The following is a 25,510-nucleotide window of genomic DNA, read 5'->3' on the forward strand; positions in this document are numbered from 1 at the left end:
ATTATTTAGAATGTATAGTAGGACTTGTTAGATAAAGTTTGTTGCTGTTGAAGAAAAGATGGCAGCATTCTAAGGGCATGGAGCAGCTAAAGAAAAATGCCCACCTCCAGAACAGCTACGGAAGTTCCTGTCAGAAATGACATTTCAAAACATGTTATGACATATATTTATTCACTTGCAGTCTAAGCCTTCATGGTAAGAACAGAAATTCTTACTCGGTTTCTTTTTGTGCACTACTGCAAATGTAGATTATAGTGGCTAACACCAATCTATTAATACCACATCCACTTCCTTTTACACTGATCTAGTAACCTACTTCATACTCAGGAGTACAGTTTTTTATTTAAACATAAAGGGCCAACCATACCTTCTGGAAATCTAGGTGATACAATTATTTTACAACTCGTCTTCGTGGGTTTAAACAAAAGAAGCTCAGATCATTAATGGTCCAGCGGGCTGCAGGTTATCTTCATCAGGAAAAAGTCTTCCTTTGCTCTGCATTTAAGAGCAAGAAAAGCAGTGATGAGATGCACCACCCTGATTCTAAACACAATAAGATGCCTGAAAACAGCAAGGCTACTAGTTAAGTATTACAAAATCGTGTGGATGTACTTTGTTAACTGTCATGAAGCTATCCATACATGACACTGAGCAGTGCCCAGGTCCTGGGGCACTGCTGTTTAAGGGATCCTTACAGCTGTCAGGCAATACACAGGAGAACACAGTGCTGCTTCCAGAGCAAAAGGTGAGGTCAGAGAGCTGCACAGTGGGACAGCTGATGCCTTCATCCATCTGCACTGTGGCTAAATTGAGATGTCATCAAATGCCACGTGGAAGAGATTTGTGAAAACAGGTGTTCTCCCATGGAAATGTAGCTTTCTGCACTTAAAATCACAGAATCACAGAACCAATTAGGTTGGAAAATACCTCTGAGGTCTCTTGAGTCCAGCCTTTCACCGATCACCACCTTGTCAAGTAGACCATGGCACTAGACACACCACCATGGACACTGGACAGGAGATACTGTCAACTAGACACATGTTGTTCCTTGAACACTTCCAGGGACGGTGACTCTGCCTCCTCCCTGGGCGGTCCAAGGTGGGATGGAACACTCCAAGTGCCAAACACTGTCCTATTCCCTTTGGACAAGGCTGCATTGCATGGCTGGCACACCTTCCCTGCGGGCACGGGGCTCTCCCTCCTCCACAGCCCTCCCTCGGGGCCCGCTGGCAGATGCCGCAGGGATGTGAAACTGCCTGGCAGACGGTGGTAAAATATCCCGCCTAAACGTAATTTCCCTTCCTGCAACAAAATCGGCGAAGGGGAAATCCTTCGCGATCCGCGCCAGGCCGAAAAAAAAAAAAAAAAAAAGGAAAAGAAAAAAGAAAAGAAAAAAAAAGGCTGTTGTTGGCAGGGACCTCCAGCACGGCGGGGCCGGGGCCGCGGGGCCGTTGCCCTCCCGGGCCCCGAGCAGAGCAGCGGGGCCCGCCCGGCGCATGGAGGAGCCTGCGGGGGACGCGATGGCGGCCGCGCTGCGGGCGGCCAAGCAGGCGCTGCGGGGGGAGCTGCGGCAGCGCCTGCGGGCGCTCGGCCCTGCCGAGAAACAGCGCCAGTCCCGCCTGCTCGGGCTCAAGGTGGGTGCGGGCACGGCCCCCGAGAGCAGCGCCCGCCACGGCGCGGGGAGCGCGGCCGGGACTTTCCAGGCCCCGCCCGGAGGCCGAAAGCGTGACTCAGGCAGCCCGCCGGCCCTGCCGAGCGCGGGGTGGGCTCCGCCTCGCAGCCTGCCCCTCGTCCCTTCTCGGCACTGCCGGGCACCGGCGTGGTGGCTCCGCTGTGGCAGGGACTGCCGGGAGCAGCGCCCCGTCACCGGGCCGGGGGGGGATGTGGGGTCATGTAAGGCGTGGGGTGCTGGGGACACTTCACCCACAGCGGGGTGGGGACACTTCACCCACAGGATTGTGGGGGCACATCACCCGCGGGGTGCTGGGGACACGTGAGCCGTGGGTGTTGGGGACGCTGGGGGCAGAGTGCCGCGCACCCCAAGTGGGGCACCTCGGGGGTGGTGCTGGGTGTTCATCCCAGGTGTTTCCCATCACTTCACGTGGCTGCACGGACGGGTCTGGCCGCATGTACAAAAAAAAAAAAACACCAAACCCTCAGCGAATGCCTGGTTTGGCCTCTTGTTTTATGCGCTGTCATCTCCCTTCTGTATCTTCCAGCGATGTTTCTTCCATGCAATTTTATTTCTAACACAATTTTTACACTTTAAAAGGTATCAAGCTGGGTTTGCCTAACTGGTATCCTAGCACAGCGAGGTGTGGGTATGTACTTTTGAAATGTCCTGTTTGTGTTTGGATTACACAGTTTTTATATAGATGTATTTTATCATTTTAATAAACACGATAAAATTTTATTTTTCAGTCGCTGCATGTAATAGAGCACAGTCCTCATTTTTTTTGCAGCACCAGCGGGTACTTCTGGATGATCTACATTTATATGGTTATTTTCCTGCCAGAGGATCTCAAATCATTTTATAGACTTCATTTACTGCTAACGTGTAGCCACTTCATGAGTGGGATGTGGCACTGCAGAAACTTTAGGTTGTAGGAAGTTTAACTGGAACTCACATAACCTTTTTGTTTCATAGAGAATACTTTTTATAAATATGTATATATGACATGTTCTGCTGTCATGCTAAAGCATTTTAGTAGTCATGCATCCTAGAGTTAAATCTCTCAATTTTTAGCAAATACTGGCATGCATCCCCTTCAGAAATGCAGAGTCCTCAGCCAACTTCGTAAGCACCTCAGCCTTTGTCTAACTGCTGCTGATAAAATGCAGCAACCGAGCACTCATTTCTGTTAGTGGGAGGACACTGGAAGATACAGCTTTTGTTTTGCTTAAAAGAAGGCATCAGGAAGCAGGGCATAAATTGATCTTATCCTGCCGCTTTAATAATCTGACACAAATTGAAAATCCTGAGCTTGCATGAGACAGAGTGGCATTGTGCAAGGGGCAGAAAGTAAAGACAGCTTCCTTACAGGGGGGTAATAGAGCAGGCATGGAGAAATTTTTGAAAAGGCTGAGAAAATATCTGGAATGATCTAAGGCCAAAAATGTAGCTTTGTAACATATATATCAGTGCTTGCAGCTAATAAAAGTAAGCACGTTGTTTTATAACACCTGAGTAATATTTTTAGTAGTAAAATCTCATTTCAAAATAATCTTTATATTCCAGGTGAAATAGCTTCACAGGCAGACCTAGCCACCAGTATTTAATTAGCTTCTGGATTATTATTCTTTTTTAATGTTTATGTTCGTGATTAAAGTCATGCTGTTTGCATACTCTGATTCTTCAAAAATTTTCATCAGCTAGTGAACAAAGGGCAGTAATGCTTGTGAAGTGTGGAAATTTTTTCACTCTTCTCAGAATGAAACTGCTCCGAGTCATAATAGGAGCATATTCACAGTTCTGAGAACATCTGAAGTTCTGTGGGTTTACATCTTCAACCTCATTTTTCCCCTATATTCAGCCTAATTAATGTGTTACTGAATATGTTAGAGCAGATGGGACCTGCGTGGTGCCCACAGCACACAGCTCCCCTCTGAAAGAGAGTTCTGGGTCTCAGTTTCTCTCTTCACCAAACCCATGAGAAGTTTCGGCTCTGGAGGCCCTCAACAGTGTGAATCACAGCCATTTGCTGGAGTCTGAAGTTTCACTAAATAGTCCCCTTTTTCAAACAAAAGCCGCCATGGAAATTCTGTTCTTTAAGAGCTTAATCCCTTGATTAGAAAAATCCAAGTGTTGGGCTGGGCAGATACAAAAAGAAGTAAAATATGGGTTTGAATTGTTAAGATGTTTCTATGGCCAATGAACAACACATTACTGTAATTTGGTTTGGAGTGTTTCTTTTTCTTTTTTTTTCCCCTTGCAAAATTATATTCATCTTCTGACTGATTCACCTGGGCTTTTAAGTGCTCTGCTGAAAAGAAAGAAAGGAAAAAAAATAGTGAGAACCCTGTCTTGACTCTGGTACGGACATTTATATCTCAAAACAAGACCAGGGCAAAGGCTAAAGCTCAGATCAAGTTACCCTGCAGTTATGCAAACACAGAGCAGAGAATTTGCTGCACTCTGTTCTCTACATGGTAGAGAGTTTCTCTATTTCTCAATTGTGTGATATTTTTGATAGATTTTTGTGTGTAGAATAAGAATAAATCACATTTAAATGAGAAAGGACACATTTGTATTTGTTTTGTCCAGATGTAAGTAACAAAATATATAAGGTACTAGAGAATGAGAAAACAAGCTTTTAAAAGCCTCCTTTCAAATTTTAATGTGGAATTTAATCTGGAATGGGCAGAGACACAGTGAGGTATGAGTCTGCTAACACTTTTTCACCATATAAGCGTTTTTTATTTTCCCTCCTGTATTCAGTCTTTTATAAGCCCAGCACAGTCTCATGAAAAGCGAAAAATGGCAAGGCCATCTTTCCTTCAAGCTCTGAAAAATGTGTAGTTATAAGATCACCCATTAGAAGCAGGTGATGTTTAAAGTCATATATCTAAACTTGCTGGAGGGAAGACATTCAGGTTAACAAAAGAAAGAGGGGCCAGGTCTTGGAAGACTTTGTGCTCTGCAATCATCTGCTCTGATGCTAATTTTCTTTTGACTTATTATCATTGATGTGCTTCTTATTCTACCTAGGCCTGGATGAGAGATGGGCATATGAAAAGGATGGAAGAAAAGGAATGCTAAAACCTCCTGTCATGTATAAGCTGGCAATTCTGACCTGCTGTCCCTTTCTCCAGTGATGTTGGGCATTTGAGGATGTCTGTACTGTATAGCACAGATATTTAGGGCATCAGGAGGTTGTCTCCAAAATTGTTTTTTGCTGGCCCAAACCTGTGTTACAGTGTTTTGTTCACTAGCTGCAAAAATCTGCCTATTTTGATTTTGCTAGTGGTAGAAATGTTGGAGTAGGAAATAAACCTTGTTTATCATGCATCAAATTTTGTATCTCTGCCCTTTTCAATCGATATTTTGCTCCAGTTTTGTGTTAAATTAAAATAAGTTGATCTTTTAAAAAACTTTTTATAAACTGACTGCATCGATTTCCCATGTAGGTGATTGGCCATCCCAAGTACCAAGAATCCAAAAGAATTGCAATCTTCCTGAGCATGCCAGATGAAGTCCAGACAGAAGAAATAATCAAGGACATTTTTAAGCAAGGCAAAGAGTGTTTCATCCCCCGTTACAAGCCCCAGAGCAATCACATGGACATGCTGAAGTTATCATCAGCTGAAGACATTTCTTCACTTGCTTTGACATCCTGGAATATTCTTCAGCCCAGTGATGATGACAGTACAAGGGAGGAAGCTCTTACTGGAGGTGAGAATTTTCTTCCTGCATTGTGGAGTTTTTGAGCAGGACAAGGAACCTGGAGGCCAGTAGGAAATAATCTGATAGCAAGAGTGAAATGTTACACTTTGATTTTATACGTTGTAGAGAGATGCTCCTTTCTCTTGCCCGTTTTTCTCTACCCTGTACCACCCCTGTGACATACCAGCAGGGCAGGGACAAGACTGCACTGAGCCAGCAGGTTTAGGACTCACTCTGAGAAATTTAGTTTATGCTGCCTGAAAGTTTGGGGACTTTTCAGGTGATGCATGTAGACTGACGTAAGAATTTTCTGAAATCTTTGGATGAATCACAGTGCTGATATGGACCCTGCCCATGTAGAACAGCTCTCTGGGCTGAGACCTTAGACTAAAAATAAAAGTAGTTTCTTGTAGGCCTGGATAAATATTGCAAAGTCTTTTCCATTGTTATTCTCTCACATTTTTATTTTGATCTTATAATGCTGTCTCAGACACTGGATTCTTCATAGAGTTGAAAAGTTACAAGTTCATTTAGATCAAACTTGTGTATGTGTATTTTAATCCCCAAATAACCTCTCTCTTTCTTAATGTAAAATTCCCCAAGTCCTACAAGTCCATAAACAATCTTACTTTTTCTGTGTTTGCATTCGTTATTTTCATTCTTTTTGTAAACACTTTAATATCTTCCTGAAACATCTACAGAAACATTTAATCTTACTAATGGAAAACTCATGTTGAACTTGGGCTTGAAACCTGAGTCTGGGAAAATTTTCTCTAGATGGAAATTCTCGGTGCAGGCGGCTTCCACCCCTGACAGACTTACCAGCCTTTAATGCTTGATAAAGGAGCATAACATTTCTATGACTCTGCTTGATTGAACTTGGGCTTGTACTTGCTTTGGGATGCCAATGTACTTTCCTAGAACACTTCACTTGTGTTTGTTTCATTTTTATTTTCGATCATTACCTCTTTCCTAATTCAGAATCCCTTTTGTGTCTACATTTTAGCTAGCAAGGGATTTCACTGCTTCATACTACCATCTTCTATACATTTCATATTTAGCACAGTTACTTGTTTTCCTGGGTTTTGTCAAAAAATTGTGTGTATTGGTGGGATTTAAGGGCTTTTGGAGGTAACCTTTAAAATATCCAGGATTCTGTTGCCTGAGCTTAGTTCAGGCACTCAGTACAAGTTTTTGTACTACTGATGAGCTGCTGTTAATTAAATTCAACAAGTCTGTTGCAGAGATCACAGAGTAAACACACAGTTTCAGATATGATAAGAGTGAGGGCTTGTGAGTGTAGAGTGCACTGAGATGTACCTGGGTGCCAGGCAGTGAAGGTGGGGGAAGGCAGGAACACGTTTTGGTGCCTGGCTATTTCTGGAGCTGCTGCTTCCTTCTCTGCACCAGAGTATGGTTATGGGCTGAGAGCAATGCCAAAAGAGCTACTGCAGTCTACAGAGAGATGCCAAGAGACCAGTTGTAACAACTGGTGTATGTCCATGTCAAACTTGTTCTGCCTGAAACTTGATTTTAGTCTGTTTGTACTGTTTGTACAGTAATTTTGGAATAACACCATTTGGATTGGAAGTCAGTCCTTGGAGAGTTTTTGTAGTTTAGAGAGAAAATGTTTAGGGGTTTTACACAGTTGCATATTCAGACACACACACTCCTAATTTGTCCCCACAGAAACACACACTTCATCTCAATATGTCTTTAAATTCCTTTTGCTGGGATGGGGTTTCTTTTGTGTCAGTTATTATATTTTGGAACTTTGTTACATTTGCGGGAATGCAGATTGTCTTGCTGCTACATCCATCCTCCATTGTTGGAATTATGCATGGATGACACATTTATCTCAGTGATGATATCAAATACAGTGATGATCTGAGGCATTTACATTGTTATAAGGAGATAACATGGTGTTACATTAGTAATGTTCCCATTGCTGGCATAAGTTGCTATGTAATTTCCAAGAAATACCCTGCAGGTACATAAATAAGTCATGTCATTTCTGAGTGTATTCATTTTGCATGGCAAAAAGCTTAAATTCACACTGTCCTTAAAACTTCAGGCGTGGTTACTGTGGAGAATAACTCAAATGTAAGACTAGGTATAATTTTTGCATGGAGTTTCCTAGTCTTCTGTAGCACTCACAGGCAGTGTTGAATAGACACAAACACCTCCTTTTGGAAATGATCCTTCTTCTGTTGGACCTGTTTTCATCTTGGCAGAACAATGTGTTGACATAAACAGAGATCACTGCAGTTTTGTAGCACAAAGTCTGTGATCTTCTCTACTATTTGTGGGTGACTAATTGGCATATGAAGTGTTGCTTTCTTTAGGCTAAACGAACACCATAACAGAAAGAACAAAGGTGAAAGAAGTTCAGGTATTTTGGAGTAGGGCTGTGTGTCAGTGCATGACTTGGGTAATTTCCAGCTATACCTGCTGAAAGACTTAAACAACTTCAGGAGTATGGCAGAAGTATATTTTCTTCATAGGTACCAATTCCCATTTGTATCCTTGCCCACCAGGAGTAGGAATGTGCTCTGGTATCGGGTTTTGCCCAAGGTAATACTGCTGGTGAAAGTTCAGGCAGGTTGCAGTACTTGTTTACAGAAGTGTAGATACCTTGCACAACTTTGGAAGGAGTAGATCAGATAAAACCATGCTCCCTGTTTGCCTTTTATCACTACTCCTACAGAAATTTCAAGAACACTTCCCCAGCAGCTCCAGTTTCAGTGTGGTTTAGGGAGGCGGTGTGATTCATCGAGCTGGACATGGGCTTCCTCATTTGTAATGTTATTTATTGTAACTTAAACCTGCTCTGAGAACTATGGGTGAAAAGCTAAGTTAACTCCTCTGAAAAAGAGATAAGTCTTACTGGGACACAAAAAAATAAAAAAAGGATTGGGTTGAGTATCTCCATCTGGTAAAATTCTTGGAGATGGCTTCTTTGAAGGGAGGCAGGTAGCCAACTTTGAACTGGAAGGATTGAACCTGAGCAGATATTGTGCTTTCAATGTTTGTAACTGAAACGAATTGCTGACTAGTAGTTGGAGTTGTACAATAAATGATAGACAACTTTTCAAACATTCACCTGGGTTATGGAGAGAGAGGGTTTGGCCTAGATATTTTTCTTGGCCAAAAAATGAAGTGTTATTAGAAGCTATGGCTCTGAATCTGCTTACTCTAATGGATTGGGACGTGCTTTTCTAAGAAATGCAAGAAATGGGATTATGTGTATGAACTTAATTCAGTCTCTTAATCTCTTGTCAATTCTGCCCTGGTCTCAAAGTACATTTTGCACTGGCCTTGTCCATCAGATCTAGACTCATTCATAGATGAACCCAAATACAATGGCCTGGGCAATGATGCAGAAGATGAACGCTGCTGGCTATTAATGAATGCTGCTAATGAGTATCTGCTCAGTCATCTCTTTTCCTCTCAGCTCAGGTTGGAGCTGCATTATATGCCTCTTCACCATGCATTATTCAAACCTTGGGGTGCAGATGGAGATCTGCATTTCTGTATGGGCTCTTCATCACTACAGTGTTCAGTGACCTAAAGATATTAGGTGGTATTTGCTGATGGAGAAGCAGCAGAGGCTCAGGATCCTGGTTCCAGCCTAAGTTGTGCAGAGGAACTGGCCCCAGACTTGTCTCCACCTTGAACTAGACCTCCTTTTCCAAGCTTTAATTTCTTGGCCACCATAATATCCCTTTCCATCTTTTTGCTCTTTGCTCGGCCTCTCTGAATCTCCTTCCCCAAATGTCCTCCTCTGGCCTTTCTTACCATATTCCTCTCTTCCTCCTGCTCTCAGTCTCAACCCCCTGATTTCAGGGGCAGTGGGGCCAACATAAATAGCTTGTGCCTGCCAAAAGGGAGGAGATCATATGCTTTGTCTTCCTTCACTTGTCTGCTTCCAGACATACAAGATGCCGCATCCCAGTTTACTCATTTCCTTCCCCTTTGTGCTGGGTTCTTTCTCTTCTTCATTGGCTTAGAAAAATGTCTCTGTTTAATGGTACTTTTTGTACTAAACGGTACAAAAGACATAGTTTTGTGATTGTTTCTTTTGGGCAGTGCATGATTAAATAAGCTGCTGCCCTTTCTCCTCCTCTTGCTCCCCACCCCTCCTCTCCTGTGCCAGCACAGATGGCTCTGCAGCCACAGTGGGAGCTATACTGGGAAACTAATCTTGGTTAGAGGTAACCCAGAACCAGTAGATGCAACTAAAGGGCTGGTAGGAAGCTGCTGCTGCTGGGTTGTGTAAATGAGTGTCATGCCAAAAAATGTCTCAGTGAAACTTCAGTCATCATTTCCTTCCATGTTTCAGTTCCCAGTCTTGCCCCAGTCATCAGGACTAGGAGAAACCACCAAAATGAAAGTCCTTTGGAGTCCTGGCAGCTGGAGTAGGCCTGGCAGGAGGAGCTGAGCCTGCAGCTCCAGGTGCTCTGTCTTTGTTCCAGTTCTGACTTAGGGAATTTTTGCTCCCTGTGTTTTCAGCTTATCCTGCATCTCTGTGGTAAGCTGCATCAGCTTCCTGCTCTGATGTAGGGTATTTTCTTCCTTTTCCTCACCCTGTTTTTGTTGGGAATTTTGTAACCCAGATGAGTGGATCTGGTTTACCATGTGGCCATCTCAGTGCAGTGTGTGTGGGGAGGGAATGAGTAGCTAGGATGGAGGGAACATCCCCTGTGGCAGTGGCTCTTACAGAGAGCTGTGGGGCCACCCTTGCAACTGTGACTCCAGCAGTGGTACAGAGAGCCCCAGAACTCACCCTGACACATCTCTCCTAAGCCCATGCAAATGGCAGGTTTTCAAACATTTACAACATTGCATCAGCCCAGCTCAAATGGATTTGCACGGGGCTAAAGCCACATCATCATCACAGAGGGCACCAAGTTCTTGCCACAAGGCATGGAGCAACAGAGCTTTCCCCATCGTTGTTTTTTGCTGCCTTTATTCTTGGAAACCAGTGAACCATTTTGGCAGAAACAAAACAAACATAACCCCCCTGCCTGTGGCTCAGTTTGGCATAAATACCTAAGCTGGAAAATGTCAGCACTTGACAATATAGCATCTTATATGTAAGGGGGAATGCTGAATAATCTGCTACTACTCTACAACAGCATAATGTATTTTTGCTCCCAGAAAGGAATATATTAAGAGTTTAAGTTGTATTTTGTAATTTGGTTTGGAGACTTCTGGCATTTTCAGCACTGGAAACTTTGGTAGGCTACTAATCACAGTATTTGTGTTCTACCTTGAAGGTAATTAGTGAAATATTAACTAGATAATCTGTGCTCTAAGAGTATATTTATTATTAATAAAAAGGAAAGTTCCAAATTTGAAACAAAGTGAGGAATGAATAACATGTCTAGCAGCAACTTCTTGCAGCTTCATTTTCACATAACCTTTTGAATGTTGGCTTTTAAGGTTAGAGTAGTTTTATCTTTCTGCCCTTTTAACTTCCAGAACACTTTGAGACCTGCTGTAGCATAAATTACAACAACATGCTGGTAGCAGAAACAGACAGGGACAGCTTACCTGCGTGGTTTCTTTGGTTTATAGGGACTGTTTATGATGGGAAATGTGATCGTCTTGCAAGGAAAATGCTGGCTACCTCTAGGTTACAGTTCCAAACAACCTCAAGTACTTTGAAACTGTTCCTGAGTGGCCATTAACCCGATCTGAAACTTTGCTGTTGGGATTTGCCCTGCAGAAACATTTTTGTCTGCAGAAACTCTTTTTCACCTGTCTTTAAACTCCTGCTATTTATTCATACATTCAAAGAGTCTACATTTGCTGCCAGGACTGATGGCCTTGTGATGCCATTAGTATTCTTAGTTATTCCAAATTTTAGCACAGGTCTTCAGAAGTGTGACTGAAGTGGTGGCAATACAGTCTTAAGAGGAATAGGTTTAACTTAGAACTGCAGAATAAAATGTGATGTGAAAAAAAGATAATGGGTTGCCCCCTCCTCCCTCAAAAAATGTACCAGAATTGAGAGGGCTTTGAAATATGAGGTACATTAGAGTTTGGAATTATAAAACGTTGTGAGGAGAAAATGCTGTGGCTTGAAGCACAGGGAAGGTCTAATACGCTTCTTCAGCTGCATTAAATGTTGTGTAGCTGTCCATGGAGACAATGGGACCACACGAAATGATGCTAATCATTCTGAAAAAATATGTGCAGTAAATAATGCTCAGAGGTAACTGCATATTTAAATGAACTCTATGCAGATTGGAATGTATCTGGAATAAGTGAAATATGTGTATGTGAAAAGCAGAGATGTTAAATATAACTGCAAAGGAAAAAAAAAAAAAACAACCAAAAAAATACCCCAAACCAGATTGTAAAGTGATTGAAGGTACTATTAGATTTTCTTTTCCTCTGGGAGACTTGATTAAAACTTACAGTACAAAATATGTCAAGGGATAGATTATAATTTAAAATCTTTTTACACTGGTCGTAAAAAAAGAAAACCTGAGAGCATGGCACGAAACAAAATTGAAAATCAAGGCTTAGCTCCTAATGTAATTTATTTTTTAATGAAATGATTTAAAGTTTGGAATGAACTTCTGTTTGGAGACAATGAGCCATAGTATTTTGATATGCATAAGAAGAACAAATTCAGTGCAAGTGAGGCATTAACATTCTGGTGATGAATCTTCTGGTGGAGAGAGGATGCTTCCCCTCACAGAGCAGGATCAGAGCACTGGACATTCAGTACAGCATCCTGTGTTTTACAGGAGTCAGGAAATCTTACAACTTGTAGCTGTATAGCAATAACTGAAATTTCTTCCTACCTCTGCAGCTGCAGTCTGCAGCTTATCCCCTTAAAAACAGGTTCTGTTTTCTCTTTCCAGCAGGCATTTGGAGCGTTCCTCTAAGCATCTAATTTTACTTGTATTAAGCCCTTGGCTCTGCTGCCTTCTGACAGCTGTGAGTTGTACTGGTTAGTTGGTTGTAATGTGAAATATTATGCTCCTTATTATATTAGTATTATATTATGTTCCTGAGATGTGTGAAATATTATGTTCCTTGTATTCATTTTAAATTTGCTGCTTTCAGTTCAAGTGATACTTCATTCTTCCATGATGAGAACTAAATAAGGATGTTTGATTTACTTTCTTTTTATTATCCATAGTTTAGTCACACCTGTAGTATATCTATTGTATTTTTTGTCTATCAAACTTTGTCTGTTTTCTTATTCTCATATAGAAGTTTTTCTATATCTGCAAGAGTTGCAGCCATTGCTCTTTAAAGCTTTACAATCTCTCTGATGTTATTTTAGAAAAAAAGATGCCTGAGAGAAAATTTTATGTCCAGGTAAAGAAACACATGTGAAATACATGTATTGGCACTGGAGATGTTAATTCTTCCTATATATACCATAACACTGCCTTTTACATCAGATCACTGGGCAGATCTCTTGCTGGTTTCCACACAGATATCCCAAAATGATGCATCGTTACAAAAATGCCTGTTCCAGTATTAAAGATCCATAAAATAGTTTTGTATTATTCTATGTAGCTTGTTCCTTAGCAGGTAGAGCTAGGAGAGTGCTCACTTGGAAATCAAACATTTCAGGTGACAGCCAAGTTTCCCTCAGGGTTTTTCTGCATCCCAGCCTGCAGTTGAAAGATGTGGGAGTCCATCCCAGTTCTGGGATAACTCTCTCCTGGAGCTTGTCTCATCCCTTGTCCTTGTCTGCACCATCTTCCCAAACTCTCTGGAACAGCTTAATAATCAACACTCAATTTACTAGGTGAAGGCAGACACTTTTAGCTGATTTTCTCCCAGTGCTTCTGTCCAGAAACAGGTACAACATGATTACAAAGAGACTCTTTTTTTTGATAGGCTTTTGAAAAAATGCTCTGAAATGCGAAAGTTCACATATTTATGTGATGACTTTGTAATGTCCTGGATTTCCTTCATGTGGACTAAACCATGAACACTGTGTGGATTAATTTTAATACCACCCATGCCAGGGTATCCTGCAGTGAACCTGGAGGGCTGAGAGCTCTGGAGCACCATGGCTTTTTGCTTTCATGAAGTCTATTAAGGCCTTAAAAGAGTTCTTTTCTTTATAATCATGTTAAGTGTCATCCATATTTGCCTTCTTGCAGAAAACTCAGCAAAACAACTAAAAAGGTTAATTCTGCTGTAATCAATTAAAGTTTGAAGAGAAGGGAAAGCAACATGAGCAAGAGCCTTGAATTCACTGCAAGTGACTCTCTAGGGCTTTGTTTCAAAGAGGGCTAATTTTGCTCCAGTGAGTGTGAACAGTAGCATTGTCATCTTCTTCATATTGTTTCCTGAGACGTGAGTCTTTGAAAGGCAGATAAGAGGTGAGATTCATTTCTGGAGTGTGGCAGGAGTCTGTACAACAACTCATACAGGGGAAATGCCAATGTTCAAGTTTCTCTGGCTGCGGTAATTAATCCAAAAAGACTTTTCTGTCTCCCTTTATTCTCATCTTCGGAAAGGAAGAGCCAGCACCAAGCTCATCTCAGTGTCTTTGTGCACATAATCTGGAGAACAGGAGAGGAAGCTTTTTACTGCTGCTCACCTCTGTAGGGAATGTGGATTGAAGATGTGCTTTGGTGAGACACCTGAGCCCTACTCGCAGCCAGCTGGTGCCAGAAGGGACAGTCCTGCTGCCTTTTGCTTGTGCCCAACTCTGTGCTCCCTTGATCTTCTCAGCCTTGGTACCATCTCTGATACTCTCTGCTGAGCAGATTCAGCTCATGAATCTGGCAGAAAATTGCGACTTTTTTTCTTTCTTTTTCCTAGAGTTGGTGTTCTGCCAGCTTAGTGGGCTATTAAATCAGGTCAGCACTTTTCCAGCTAAAAAAGATTTATCTTTCTGGCCCAGTTAATCCCTGCTGTCTTTGCTGAGGTCCAAAATACACTGTCATTTCCCCCCTGTGTTGGGAAATTCTTGGACTGGCCGAGAGCCACTGGCTTTCAGGGAGCAAGATTCTCATGCTGCTGTTTCACGGTGTAAGGACAGCTCTTGGTCTTCATGTTAGGCATCACACTGAACTCAGTTCCTGCTTGTGCTGGCTGTTGTGTATGTGAGATGGCAATGAGCTTTTGGGATATAGTTGAGGGCAAATTCCTGTCCAGGAGTGATATGAAACCCCTTGCCGGCAGGTGTCAGTATTCCATACATTTACTGTGGAGCAGTGGTGTCATTTCGGCTGTTTTCCTATAATTAAAATCTCATGCAGACATTGTACTCACACACACAGAAGAACAAGAGCTCCAGCCTAATTTCAAAAAAAACCAGAAGTTGGAGTGAGAGAGCTGAAGGATTCGAGGGAGAGTTGGGTTTTTTAAACTGTGCAAGCTTAAAAAGAGAAAAGAAAATCTTGTGGTGGCAGAAGCAGGATTTCTCAGTTATGATGTTAACATATTTGACGGTGACAGTGAAGGTGCCGTCACCTCCAAACCAGCTGACTCTGCATGTTCAATAAACCCTGCCTGCAAGAATGCCTGATGTTCCCATCAAGTGGTGTCACTCCTTACAGGATTCAGGTTTATGCACTGACTTTGAAGTTAATGTCTTACCCATTTATATTTCACAGGCAATTCTGCGTGTTTTACGATAGGCTGTCTGCTGAGTGAGTCAAAGGGTGTTGGAAATATTGATAGTGATGCATGAAGTATTGAAAGGACCCTGAATGACTCACGTCTATCGTATTTAGACTTAAAAATGCCCAGACAGAAACATGCAAAAGAGTGAAAAAATGAAGTAGTGCACATGCACGTGTATCCAGTGGGAGTATTTAAATGAGTGCTCAGATAAACACGATGGGAAGTGTAGCCGACAAGATCTTAAAGAATTTCACATAAAACCATGTAAAGATGCACAAAGATCCTTGTATTTTAGGCTACAGCAGTATACCCACATAAACAGTTCTCGCATCAATGCCTTGTGAGTTTCTCTGAAGGAGCAGATTTGCAGTCAGTATTTGCTGATTTAACAAGATATGTTGATGCACTGTGAAGCAGCTCAAATGCCATTTGTCCTTTCTTTGGAATTGCTCCTTGATACATCTTGTTTAAGAGTATTTTTGTTCTTTAAAAATCACGGGAGAACCCAGGTGCAAGCCTTGGAACTAAACATTTTTAGTTGCCCATGTTTTCCCAGTCAGACTGTGCTCACATATCTGAGTATCAGGAGCAGATAAGTAGTTTTTCCCAGACTGATAACTGAGCAGTCCTAAGCTATTTTTCCCTTTACTCTGAATTTGCAAAACCAGACATTTTTGTAGGTGGCATTGAGTGATCATGGTTTATTTACAGGGCTTACGGAGACTTGATGAATAATAGTGAAATAGAAAAGTACTTTTAAAATTTTCTTTAGCTAGATATTTAGTGAATTCTGAAAATAGACTCTAGACCTCATCTTAGTGTAAGTTAAACTTTAGGGGAAATGACTGTGATGGTAACAGCCTCACACAGCCTTTCCACATTGTGAAACCAGCTAGAAACATAAGTCTTAGCCTTATACAGTATCTTCTCTGATGACACATTAAAGGATATTCATCTGTGGAGCAAGATAGGTTTGTTTGAGCAGGGCTGACGAACTACAGCTGATGCTCTGTGGTGCACTTAACCTTTCAGTTGCATTGGCATTAAATTTGCAAGATTTTGGTTTAAATGAATTCAAAATATGACAGTGTTTGCTTGAGCACAGCTCAGTAGCACAGGAGCTGATCAGGCGGCTTTATTAGAGTGTTTTTCAGGTTTAATAACGGGCGAGTGGCTGCCACTCATTTTCTTAAGCCTGGATGACTGATGGCTATCATGTAGCTTCTCAGGGAGAAGTATAAATATTTTATTATGCTCCAGTTCAGCAGGGCAAGTGTGAACTGTGGAGACCAATGGAGACCAATGTTTCATGCTGACACAAAGCACTGACATGGATGAGTAGACAGATAAGCGCTGAGTTGCTCAGTGCTTGTTTGTAGATTCTGCTGATGGTTCTATTTTCTGCAAAATATTTTATTGAAGTAATAACAGAAGCTGTCTCTGTCATGCTGGTGGACCAATTACCTGGGGCCCCAGGATTGCAGAGGAGATACTGTGCTTGGCATCTGTATGGATGAAAAAGGTGGGTTATGGGTGTGCATGGATGTGGGCAAAACGTTCTTTAAAAGACAAAAGGAGGCAAAACCTTCCAAGTACCCACAATGCCTATACACAAATAAGATTGGAAGTAAAGCAATTACCCCTGGTATTAACAGCATTTCTCCTGGAGAAGTTGAGGCCTGGAGGACCTCATGGTGTGTCCCCTAGCAGGAGACCATGGATGGAGCCTCTGTGGGATTTGGATGTGATACTTTGATTTTTGGTTCCCGTGCCTGGCTAGTGTGTGCTTGGTAAAAGTGAGCATATCTCCAGCTCCTTCTAAAGCAACAGATGTCTATGAATAGTTAGAAAACAGCAAGTCCTGCTGAAGTGTTGTGGTACTCCACAATTAAAGGTGTTCACACAGTGGAAACACCTGGAGGAAAAGCTACTGTCTGAGGTTTAAAATGAGCTGTTTTTTCAATCTAATATGAAACAGAACTTTTAGTCCTGTTAGGTAACTGGGATCGTAAGGAGGCTACAGAGGAGAGCTGTAAGATAACAGCAAGTAGCTATAAGACAAAAGAACTGATTTTTCTCAAACTCATGTCAATAACTCACGATATTTTTCATGTAGTTCCCAAGGTTGGTGCAGAGGGGAGGCAGGGGGCAATGCTGATTTAGAGGAACTGAGGATCTGATCCTTCATGTTGTAACTTGAGTTTCCAAGCAGATGAGAATTCACACAGATTCTGACATAATACCATGTAAGCAAGTAAGAGTTATAGGTTAAGAGTTTCCTTTCTTTTTAAGAAATTGCATTTGCATTTTAGCAGACTGGTTGGGGTAAAGGCAACCAATGCAGCTGTTTATGTCTGCAGTCCTCTGTATTACTGGATGTGCACATCACTGCTTTTGGAGGGAATGACTTTTTTTTCAAATGTTTACCAGTTGCAGCAAAGGGTAATTTTTTTTTCTCCTTGCTCATTTGATTTGGGTTATAACAGTATCTGTCTTCTCCAGGACTTTGTGGGCATAAGAACTTGTTTCCTCTAGAAGCAATCCCAGCCCTTCTGGAACCACGTGCCTCAGTATGGTCTGGATTAGGCCTGTAGCAAACAGAGCTGGCATTTCCATTTTTGACCTTATACCAAGAGACGTGTAAGAGCAGATACACTGTGCTCGAAACCAAGGGCAGGTTTTTTCCAAAGGGCAGAAAACTTTTTATCTGGAAGGAAATAGTAAGTGTTAAGCAACCTCAGTAGCGGTGCTGGGGGCACCCGGGGTGTTCTAGGGAGAAACCATAAAGAGGAAAGGATTTGTTTTGCTGCAGTATAAGTGAAATATTTACTTTTGTAGAGTTGTTTTGTCCAGATCTGGTGATTAACCCAGACCACAGTGTTAGGTATGGTGTAAATACTGAACCAGATGATGATCTGTGCCCTACAGAGTATGTATTGAAAGCAAACACCTACCCAAAAGGCCTAACTGTGCTGCTGCTGACAGTAATTAAAGTTACAGTAATGACTCTGTCGATAATTAGAACTTTCTGAGTCATTCCAATTCATTGGCTCATACCCTGCATGTCACCAAGACTGATACTTGGATATTAAGATCAAGTGATTGAGTTAGTTTTTTCCTCTGTGTCAGGGTAGAAGATACAGAGGCAACAGATGGTTATTACACCCTTTCCATTCTGAAAAGTAAAGTTTTCCTGCAAAAGGGTTTGCTTTTTTAATCCATTGTGGTCTTCGCTAGATCAGAAAAGGACCAAAGTAAGCTTTCAGTCTTTGTAAATGAACAGCTCTCAAGTATTTTTCAGATCCACAGAGGTTGTGCACAGACTGATCTGACATTGTTTGTGGTGTACATAGCAACATGGATACTCATTTCCTTTAAACAGAAAGCTGTTCTTGTCCTGGTTCTTCTGGTGCTGCACCTTGTGTAATTATTGACATCCAAGCAAAGCAGGGTGATGACCACCACAGAGTGAGGTGTGTGTGCAGCACGACTAACCACTGAAAACTCGTTCCTGCCTGAGGTGCCAGGCTGGGAGGATGAAGCTGTCCTTGCTGCTGTGAGGAGCAGCAGCAGTGGCACACAGAGCTGATCACTGTTGACCTCTTGTAGGCTTGAGCTCAGACAGTGTCTGTGTTGTGAGCATGGTTTTTATGAGCACGTTGCCATTACAGGCACACAGGAGTTGCTGCAGCTCAGCCTCTGCCTCATCCTCTGTCAGTGCTTTTGAGGAGAGAATTAAAAGAGTCCTAGCTCCCACTTTGATGGGTCCCAGGCACTCTGCTGTGTCCACAAAGCAAGTGGCAGCAAGGGACGAGAAGGTGGGATGAGAAGAGTATTTCAGTTTCATCGTCCATTAGGACTGTCAAGCTGTGCAGGGGGAGAGGAGTGACCCCACACAGCGGGTGGCAGTGGGCTAGTGGAGCCCCTTCAAACCTGGGAAGAGAGAGGCCATGCTGGCTGCTCCTTCAGAGGGCAGAACAAGTCCCCAGCAGTCTTTACATGACCTGTATCTGTGCAGTTTGACGGACTCTTCTATAATTAACCATTGTCAAGAACACTTCTGAAAAATGCCGGCTGGCATTTCAAATAGGAACATCAGATTAAGGAGAAGAGAGGTAATGAGGTGCAAGGAGAAAATCCTTCCCTGGGGAACAAATCAAACCTGATATCATCATGAAAGGTAATGAGAAATGTACTGCCAAACTGGGGAGGTTCACTGTAGATGCCTAGAGGAAATGAAACTCTGTATTCCTATTTAAAACACCGAGAGGGGATGCTGATGTTTTGGTCTGCTGGTTAAAGTCAGGGGACATGCAGTTTGCACACCTGCCTCTTGTGTGTAGTTTTGCCACATGTTTCCTGAGTCCTTGGGCAAGTCATTTCACTCCTCTGTGACATAAGGTATGCCTACACTGATGTAAGCAAGCCAGTGCAAGCAGAGTGTGCCGTACAGCCACATGACAGGTTCGGAAGCTGTGACAGCATCTACACTGCTAAATAACACAGGGCTCAGTGGCACAGATGAGTCCTGTCCACACTACACAGAACTTGGCCTCTCTTCTTTTCTGATCTCACGTGATACCTCTGTGGCCCTCAGGCAATACTGTTTTGTTTTACTCTTTTCTGCAGTTTGTAGGATTTTAGTACTGCCAGACCTTAAGGCAGAGCATCGCAGCAGTATTTCTGTAGCATCAGTTTGAGGATTTGTGTTGCATATTCTGGCATGTGGCAGGAAAATCTGTGTCTGCGTCTGGAGGAGTAAAACCAGGTTTGTTGGTGTGGGAGAACTGCACAGTGTTGAAGGAAGCAGACCTGTACCCTTCTGTCTTTACTGCCTGTGGCAATCCTGTCCCCTGGAGCAGTCATGGGTGTCACCTGGGCCGGCAGTGCCAGACAGTGTGCTGACAATTAAAGTATTGACCACCTGTGATGCTGTAAATCAATTTGTTTTCTGGCTGTGCTGCATTTAGCAGTATAAATGAAGCCTGTGTGGCCGTGTCAGCAGGGCTGTGTGCCCACATTGTTAGATAAGTCAGGGTATATTGTTTCACGCATGGTACTCCACAGTTGAAAGACCTGTGGCCACTAGAACTCATGTCATAGATACAAAGAGTATTAGGTGGCTGTCACCACAATTACTAACCTTACAGGTATACCCAGTAGCTTAAAGTGTGTAAGGAGAGTGGATATTCTCTACATAGAAGCTGGAGCAAAACAGTGTTACTTGAGACAGTGTTTTTCAGCCTTCAGCAATTTCCAAACCATATGCAAGTTTTCCAGGAGAAGCACAGACTACCTATAGCAAAATGCTCTTGACTGTGGAAGTGCTTTCCTGGGCTCCTGGCATGTGGTCACAGGACCCTTGGGGATCCAAGAACCACACTGGTTAATGACTGCAGACACATGGGAGACAGTGGATGTTACAAGGAGAGGGCCAGAAGTAGGTGGTGAATGTGAGACTTCCTTAGCGTGTTTTAGAAAGTATTAAAACCTTGATGTGGTGTTTGGTGCCCAAGTACCTGCTCTGTGTTCTCAGGGCAAGGATGCCATTTCCCACAGTAGTCTGTGGGAGCAAGGGGAGTTGGATGTGAGGACAGAGCAAGCCTGCAGGGCATCCTGAGTGTCAGCCAGTAGTCTTGCAGGGCTGGAAGAGCTTGGAAGCGCAAGGACCCCATGCCAAGAGAGGCAAGATGTTCTTTCCCTCATCTGCCATCCTGTTGATGTACCCTCACTGCTGATAGCAATCTTATGTGTCTGCAATCTTAGGTGTCTGCAATCTTGGTCTCATCTGTGTGTCACCTCTCTGTTCTTCCCCCGCACTGCCACAGCCACCACAAGAGGTTTTGTTGCTCCTCAAGTTATGTGGCTCGGAAGCATTTACTCCATGCAGCTCTCTGCCGTTCATTCTAGATCCTGATGCAGGACTTGGGACCGATGCTGCTTGGGCCTGGGCCATGGGCTTGGACTTGCCCTTGGGCTCCTTGCAGACTTAGCTGTGTCATTTTTGTACCAACAGTCCTGCTTGGCATTTTACTTAAATCTTGTGACATGTGAGTTGCTTGGATGTCAGACAGCATGTTGTGAGTCAGAGCAAGGCAGTATCTCAGTGCTCCAACAGAAGAGAAGTATAAGGGTAACTATCACAGTATTTGCAGCATAATTTTTCATACTGAGATTTGCATGAGCTTGTTGGAGTTATTCCGTATAAGAAGCCCCATGACTATAGAAGATCTGACTCATTAGAAGAGCCTCTGTTTCTCCAGAGAACCCCGAAGAAAGCACAGAGCTTTAATGCATCTGAATTCGCTTGAGGGCAACTGGTGCTATCAGTTAAGCTCTACAGAAAATATATTTCTTCCCTTCACTGTTTTTGCCATTTCCCTCTTCCCTTAGTGTTTCCCCTGACTTGCCTTCTTCCTGTCTGTAACACAAATGTAAGGAGAAATGGCACCTTTTTACTGTGCAGATTTGCCCCCGGTGTCCATTCTTCCTACCACCAGTAGTAACTGCAAATGTTTCCTGCTTTTTGTCGTGAGAGGCACCTGGAGTGAAAACACCTAAAACAGATTGTAAGGCAGAGCGTGTTTCATTCTGTGCATCCTTTGTGTTTGGTACTTACTGGTTTCTGGGCTACCTGAATCCCTACACAAGGCTGATGTGAGGCAGATTATGGAGAGGATAAGTAAGAGTAGGAGTAACGTGGGGAGGATTTGACCTGCAGGATCTATTACTGGTCTTGCTGATGGGAAGATACCAGCTGGTTTCTAGGTCCTAGTCCATAGGCCTGACAACTGGCAATGAGAAATTTTTAACTTGCAAATTGAGGAGATGTGACATGATCTACAAGGTGATACCATGAAAATGGCACCTCTTTTCAGGGGAGGCCATCCTTCTGCCTTTGGGCTTCTTTTTCTCTTTGCCATTTGGCCTTTCACTCAGTTCACTGACCTGTGAGTCAAAAGTTGACTGCAGAGTGGTGAAACACTCAGACTCCTCCTTGTTTCTACCAGTATTATTCTGCGGTCTGGCCTTTGGCTAATTCCCTTCTCTTACTCCTCTGACCTCCTTGTTTCTTGTCTGTATGATGCTGGATTTGCAAGATGGATGTTCTCCAAGCATTTCGCACTGTGTTGCCTTGCATATTTTATATCAATGTTCTAATTAAGTCATCAGGTCATGATGGATGAGTATTCATGTCAGTGACTCTTCTCTGAACAATGAAGAGTGGAAGGAAATCTCCAGAAGCCTGGGAAGTGTGTGCAAAAAAACTTGGTCTTATGGGAACTGTTAACATGCTCTTCCTGAGGCTGAGTTTGGAGTTGATACATGATGTCAGATAGGATTCCCTGGCAACTGAAAAACTGCTCAGCTCTGGCTTTTCCAGTGCATGCTCCCACACATCTCCTTGAACAGCAAGCATCATTCCTCAGCTAGATCTAGTGAGAGCAGTTCAGTCCAAAATTGCAGGAAAGTAGGTTTGGACATATAAAAAGCAGAAAAATACCTCAGGTCCTAACCCTGGTGAAAGAGCAGAAGCTGCTCACAGAAAAGCTGCTCAAGGCTAAGTACTGTTCCTGTAAGAAGGCACAGGCAGTGGACTGAGACAGAGTATTTGCTTTCTTTCCAGACTCGTGTCAGCTGTCTTTTAGTCTGTGCTGGCTTTCCACTCCCTGCCCTTCTCTCCTTAAGTGTCTGTCTGCTTCAGCAGCAACAAATAAAAGACTTTCTTTGCACTGTGAAGCTGGTAAGCGGGACGTTCCTGGGGTCAGCAGTCAGCACCAGGCCAGCCAAGCTCATTTGTTTAGAGGGTATCCTTGCAAGACTTCTCATTCTGAGTGTACAAGCCTCACATAAGTGATGGGGATCTGCACACTGGCAGCCTCCGTGCCTGGTGGTCACTCAACGTGACAGCCTTTCAGTTGACAGTTTCCTTTGTCTTGGCAGTGCTGTGAATCAGATCCTGATGTGAGTGTGCAGCCCACTGTAAATTGTGGCTCCCTGGTGTGGTGCTGACCCACATCCATCCATCGGCTATGAACAAACCAAGGGGATCAGCAGCTCATGCAGCTCATTTTGAGTTCTAATCAATTGCAATCTCACAAGAATCTCGGGGAGCCCACACATCCCTCCAAAAGGAGGGATATTCAGGGCAGACAAACAGAATGTGTGTGTGTGTGTGCGCTGTGCTGGAACAACAGTGAAAATTGCTGAAAGCCAAGGAATAAAATCCTTTGGGAGAACAGGAACCTGACATCACAAAGAGACAAGCCTTCAAACCTTCATCTTGATATAAGAGGGCAAATACCCACTTTCAGAATATATTATGTTCAAGGCTCTTTGGATTTGGGAGGTTGAGAGAAGGTTCATGACATCTTACAGTGGTGTCAAGAAGATGTCTTCTCTCTCTCCTATACATCTTCTTTTCATTCTTTTTTCCTTTTCTACTTTTGTGTCTGATATTTAAGTTGATTTGATTTTCTGATTCCTCCTGCATTTAATTTCCCTGAGTGCAGTCTCTACCTGGATTTAGAGTCATAGTCATTAGTATTTGGAAGTGTGGGGTTAAAATGATAAAATAAATTTGTTAAAATGTAGGAGTGTTTTTCTTCTAGCTTTTCAAGACCTAATTATTTTTGCAGCTGATCTAGTATGAAATTGATAAGATGAAAATGTAAATTTACAGGTTTAGTATTCAAAGTATTTTTCATCTGATCAAAGAGAGGGAAGCATTTTGCAAAACACAAAGCTTGCGTTTTTGCAAATGTCTGAAGTTATGTGGTTGTAGTCAAGCCATCAGGAAATCCACAGGGTATCCACTAATGTTTATTTCATTTTTCTACAGGAGGTCTTGACCTTATCTTCATGCCAGGCCTTGGGTTTGACAAAAAAGGCAACAGATTGGGAAGAGGGAAAGGATATTATGATACCTATCTTGAAAGATGTATGAAACATCCCAGTGGAAAGCCTTACACGATTGCCTTGGCTTTTAGAGAGCAGATTTGTGAATCAGTGCCTGTGACAGAAAATGATGTTCCAATAGATGAAATCCTTTATGAAGACTGCTGAAAGTGTCTTGATACCAACCCACCTTCAGAGCAGCCAACCAAAGACGTCAGATCTATCAATCATGGGTTTTTTAATTGTCATATATTACTTTGGGAACAATAAAATACACTATTTTTGTTTGGGAAAAACAAAAAACAGTGTAAATGTGGTAATGGTAGTGAGGATTACATTGATTTGCTTCTAATTAGCAAATGTCTTGTGTGAATTCTTATTCTAGAATCCATAGAAACAAGAATGTGTGACTGTTTATTACATAAGGGACCATTTCTTCTCATCATATTGTTGAGGTACAAGCTTCTTGATACTTAACAGTTTTATTATTCCAGTTTAAAAGTTAAACATCTACTAATGTCAGTTCTTGATCCGTTATGGAATCAGATACTTGTTATGGTAAAAGTTCTTAGTACTGAAATATTGTGTACATGCATGAGCAAAACAAGAAATTGCCAGATAAGTCCTAGAGTAAGCTGATAAAAAAATGGTGAGTGGAAAAAAGCTGTAATTGATTTTGGTGTATACAATGAATTTGGCTGTTTACTTGGCTCCTTGCAGTTGTCTTAAAGAAAGGGAGTATCTCTTATTAAAAAAAGGCTTATGTCCATAACTTTGGTATATAGTTCTTTCCTTTAAAACGTGGTCAGTGAGTTTTCCCTCTGGAGTGAAACAGATTCTTTTTTTTTTTTTAATAAAATTCAAAATTACTTAAAGTTCTCTAATTTTGTGCGTGGGCCATTCATAATCTCCCAAAATGCTATAATACTATGTGTACTTTGGGTATTATGTTAAATGATAAAGAGATGCTAAGAATTGTAGAGAGCAGGTTCTCCAGACCATCATGGAAATCAGGAAGAAGACAGTGAGTTTCCTCTGCATGCTGTCCTCATAGCAATAGGACTCAGTATTTCCAGTCAGGATCAATCAAACTGTCAGAATTTCGTGTTCCTTTCTCAGTGCAATTTCACCTTTTCTGTGCATGTTTAACTCTTCCCTCAATCAATAAATCAGTGCATTTATTTTCACCAAACTACTCTGTGTCATCATTAAAAAATCCATGAATTCTCAGGGACCAGCAGCAGAATGGAATGACCTTAAGACTTTGTGTTTTTCTGAACAAAACCATGTGTACAGCACATACAAAGCTTTTCATCAGAATGCTTGTGTTTAGTTTTATTTCCATTTTGCCAATACAGTAACTAATTAAACCCTCTTGCTCTGGGGTGAACATAAGCTTAGCAGCTGAGGTCTCTCTGGCCTGTACTCCCTGGTGCTTCTCCATCCTGTGTTAAGCAAGGTCCATCTGGCTGAAGGTCCCTTCAGTGTTGGCCTGCTGGGCATCCCACCAGTGTGTACAGGAAAGCTGCAGCCTGAGCAAGACAGCTGGTAGCAGCTTGCAAGGTGGGCTGCTTAGTAAAATTATGGTGATCAGACTTGGGCTTCCATTTGTGC

At 42.5% G+C, this 25,510-nt stretch overlaps 1 protein-coding gene across 1 annotated transcript; it reads left to right on the forward strand.

The window, feature by feature from the left end:
• Positions 1-1,467: 1,467 nt before the first annotated feature.
• Positions 1,468-25,088, forward strand: MTHFS (methenyltetrahydrofolate synthetase). The gene is made up of 3 exons (XM_050309661.1): positions 1,468-1,634; positions 5,128-5,392; positions 23,841-25,088. The coding sequence occupies exons 1-3, from the start codon at positions 1,497-1,499 to the stop codon at positions 24,062-24,064; spliced, it is 627 nt and encodes a 208-aa protein (XP_050165618.1). The 5' UTR covers positions 1,468-1,496; the 3' UTR covers positions 24,065-25,088.
• Positions 25,089-25,510: the final 422 nt, after the last annotated feature.

The sequence above is a fragment of the Myiozetetes cayanensis genome, unplaced genomic scaffold (genome assembly GCF_022539395.1).
Source record: "Myiozetetes cayanensis isolate MyiCay16 unplaced genomic scaffold, myiCay2020 scf14, whole genome shotgun sequence".
In the NCBI taxonomy this organism is placed as follows: domain Eukaryota; kingdom Metazoa; phylum Chordata; class Aves; order Passeriformes; family Tyrannidae; genus Myiozetetes; species Myiozetetes cayanensis.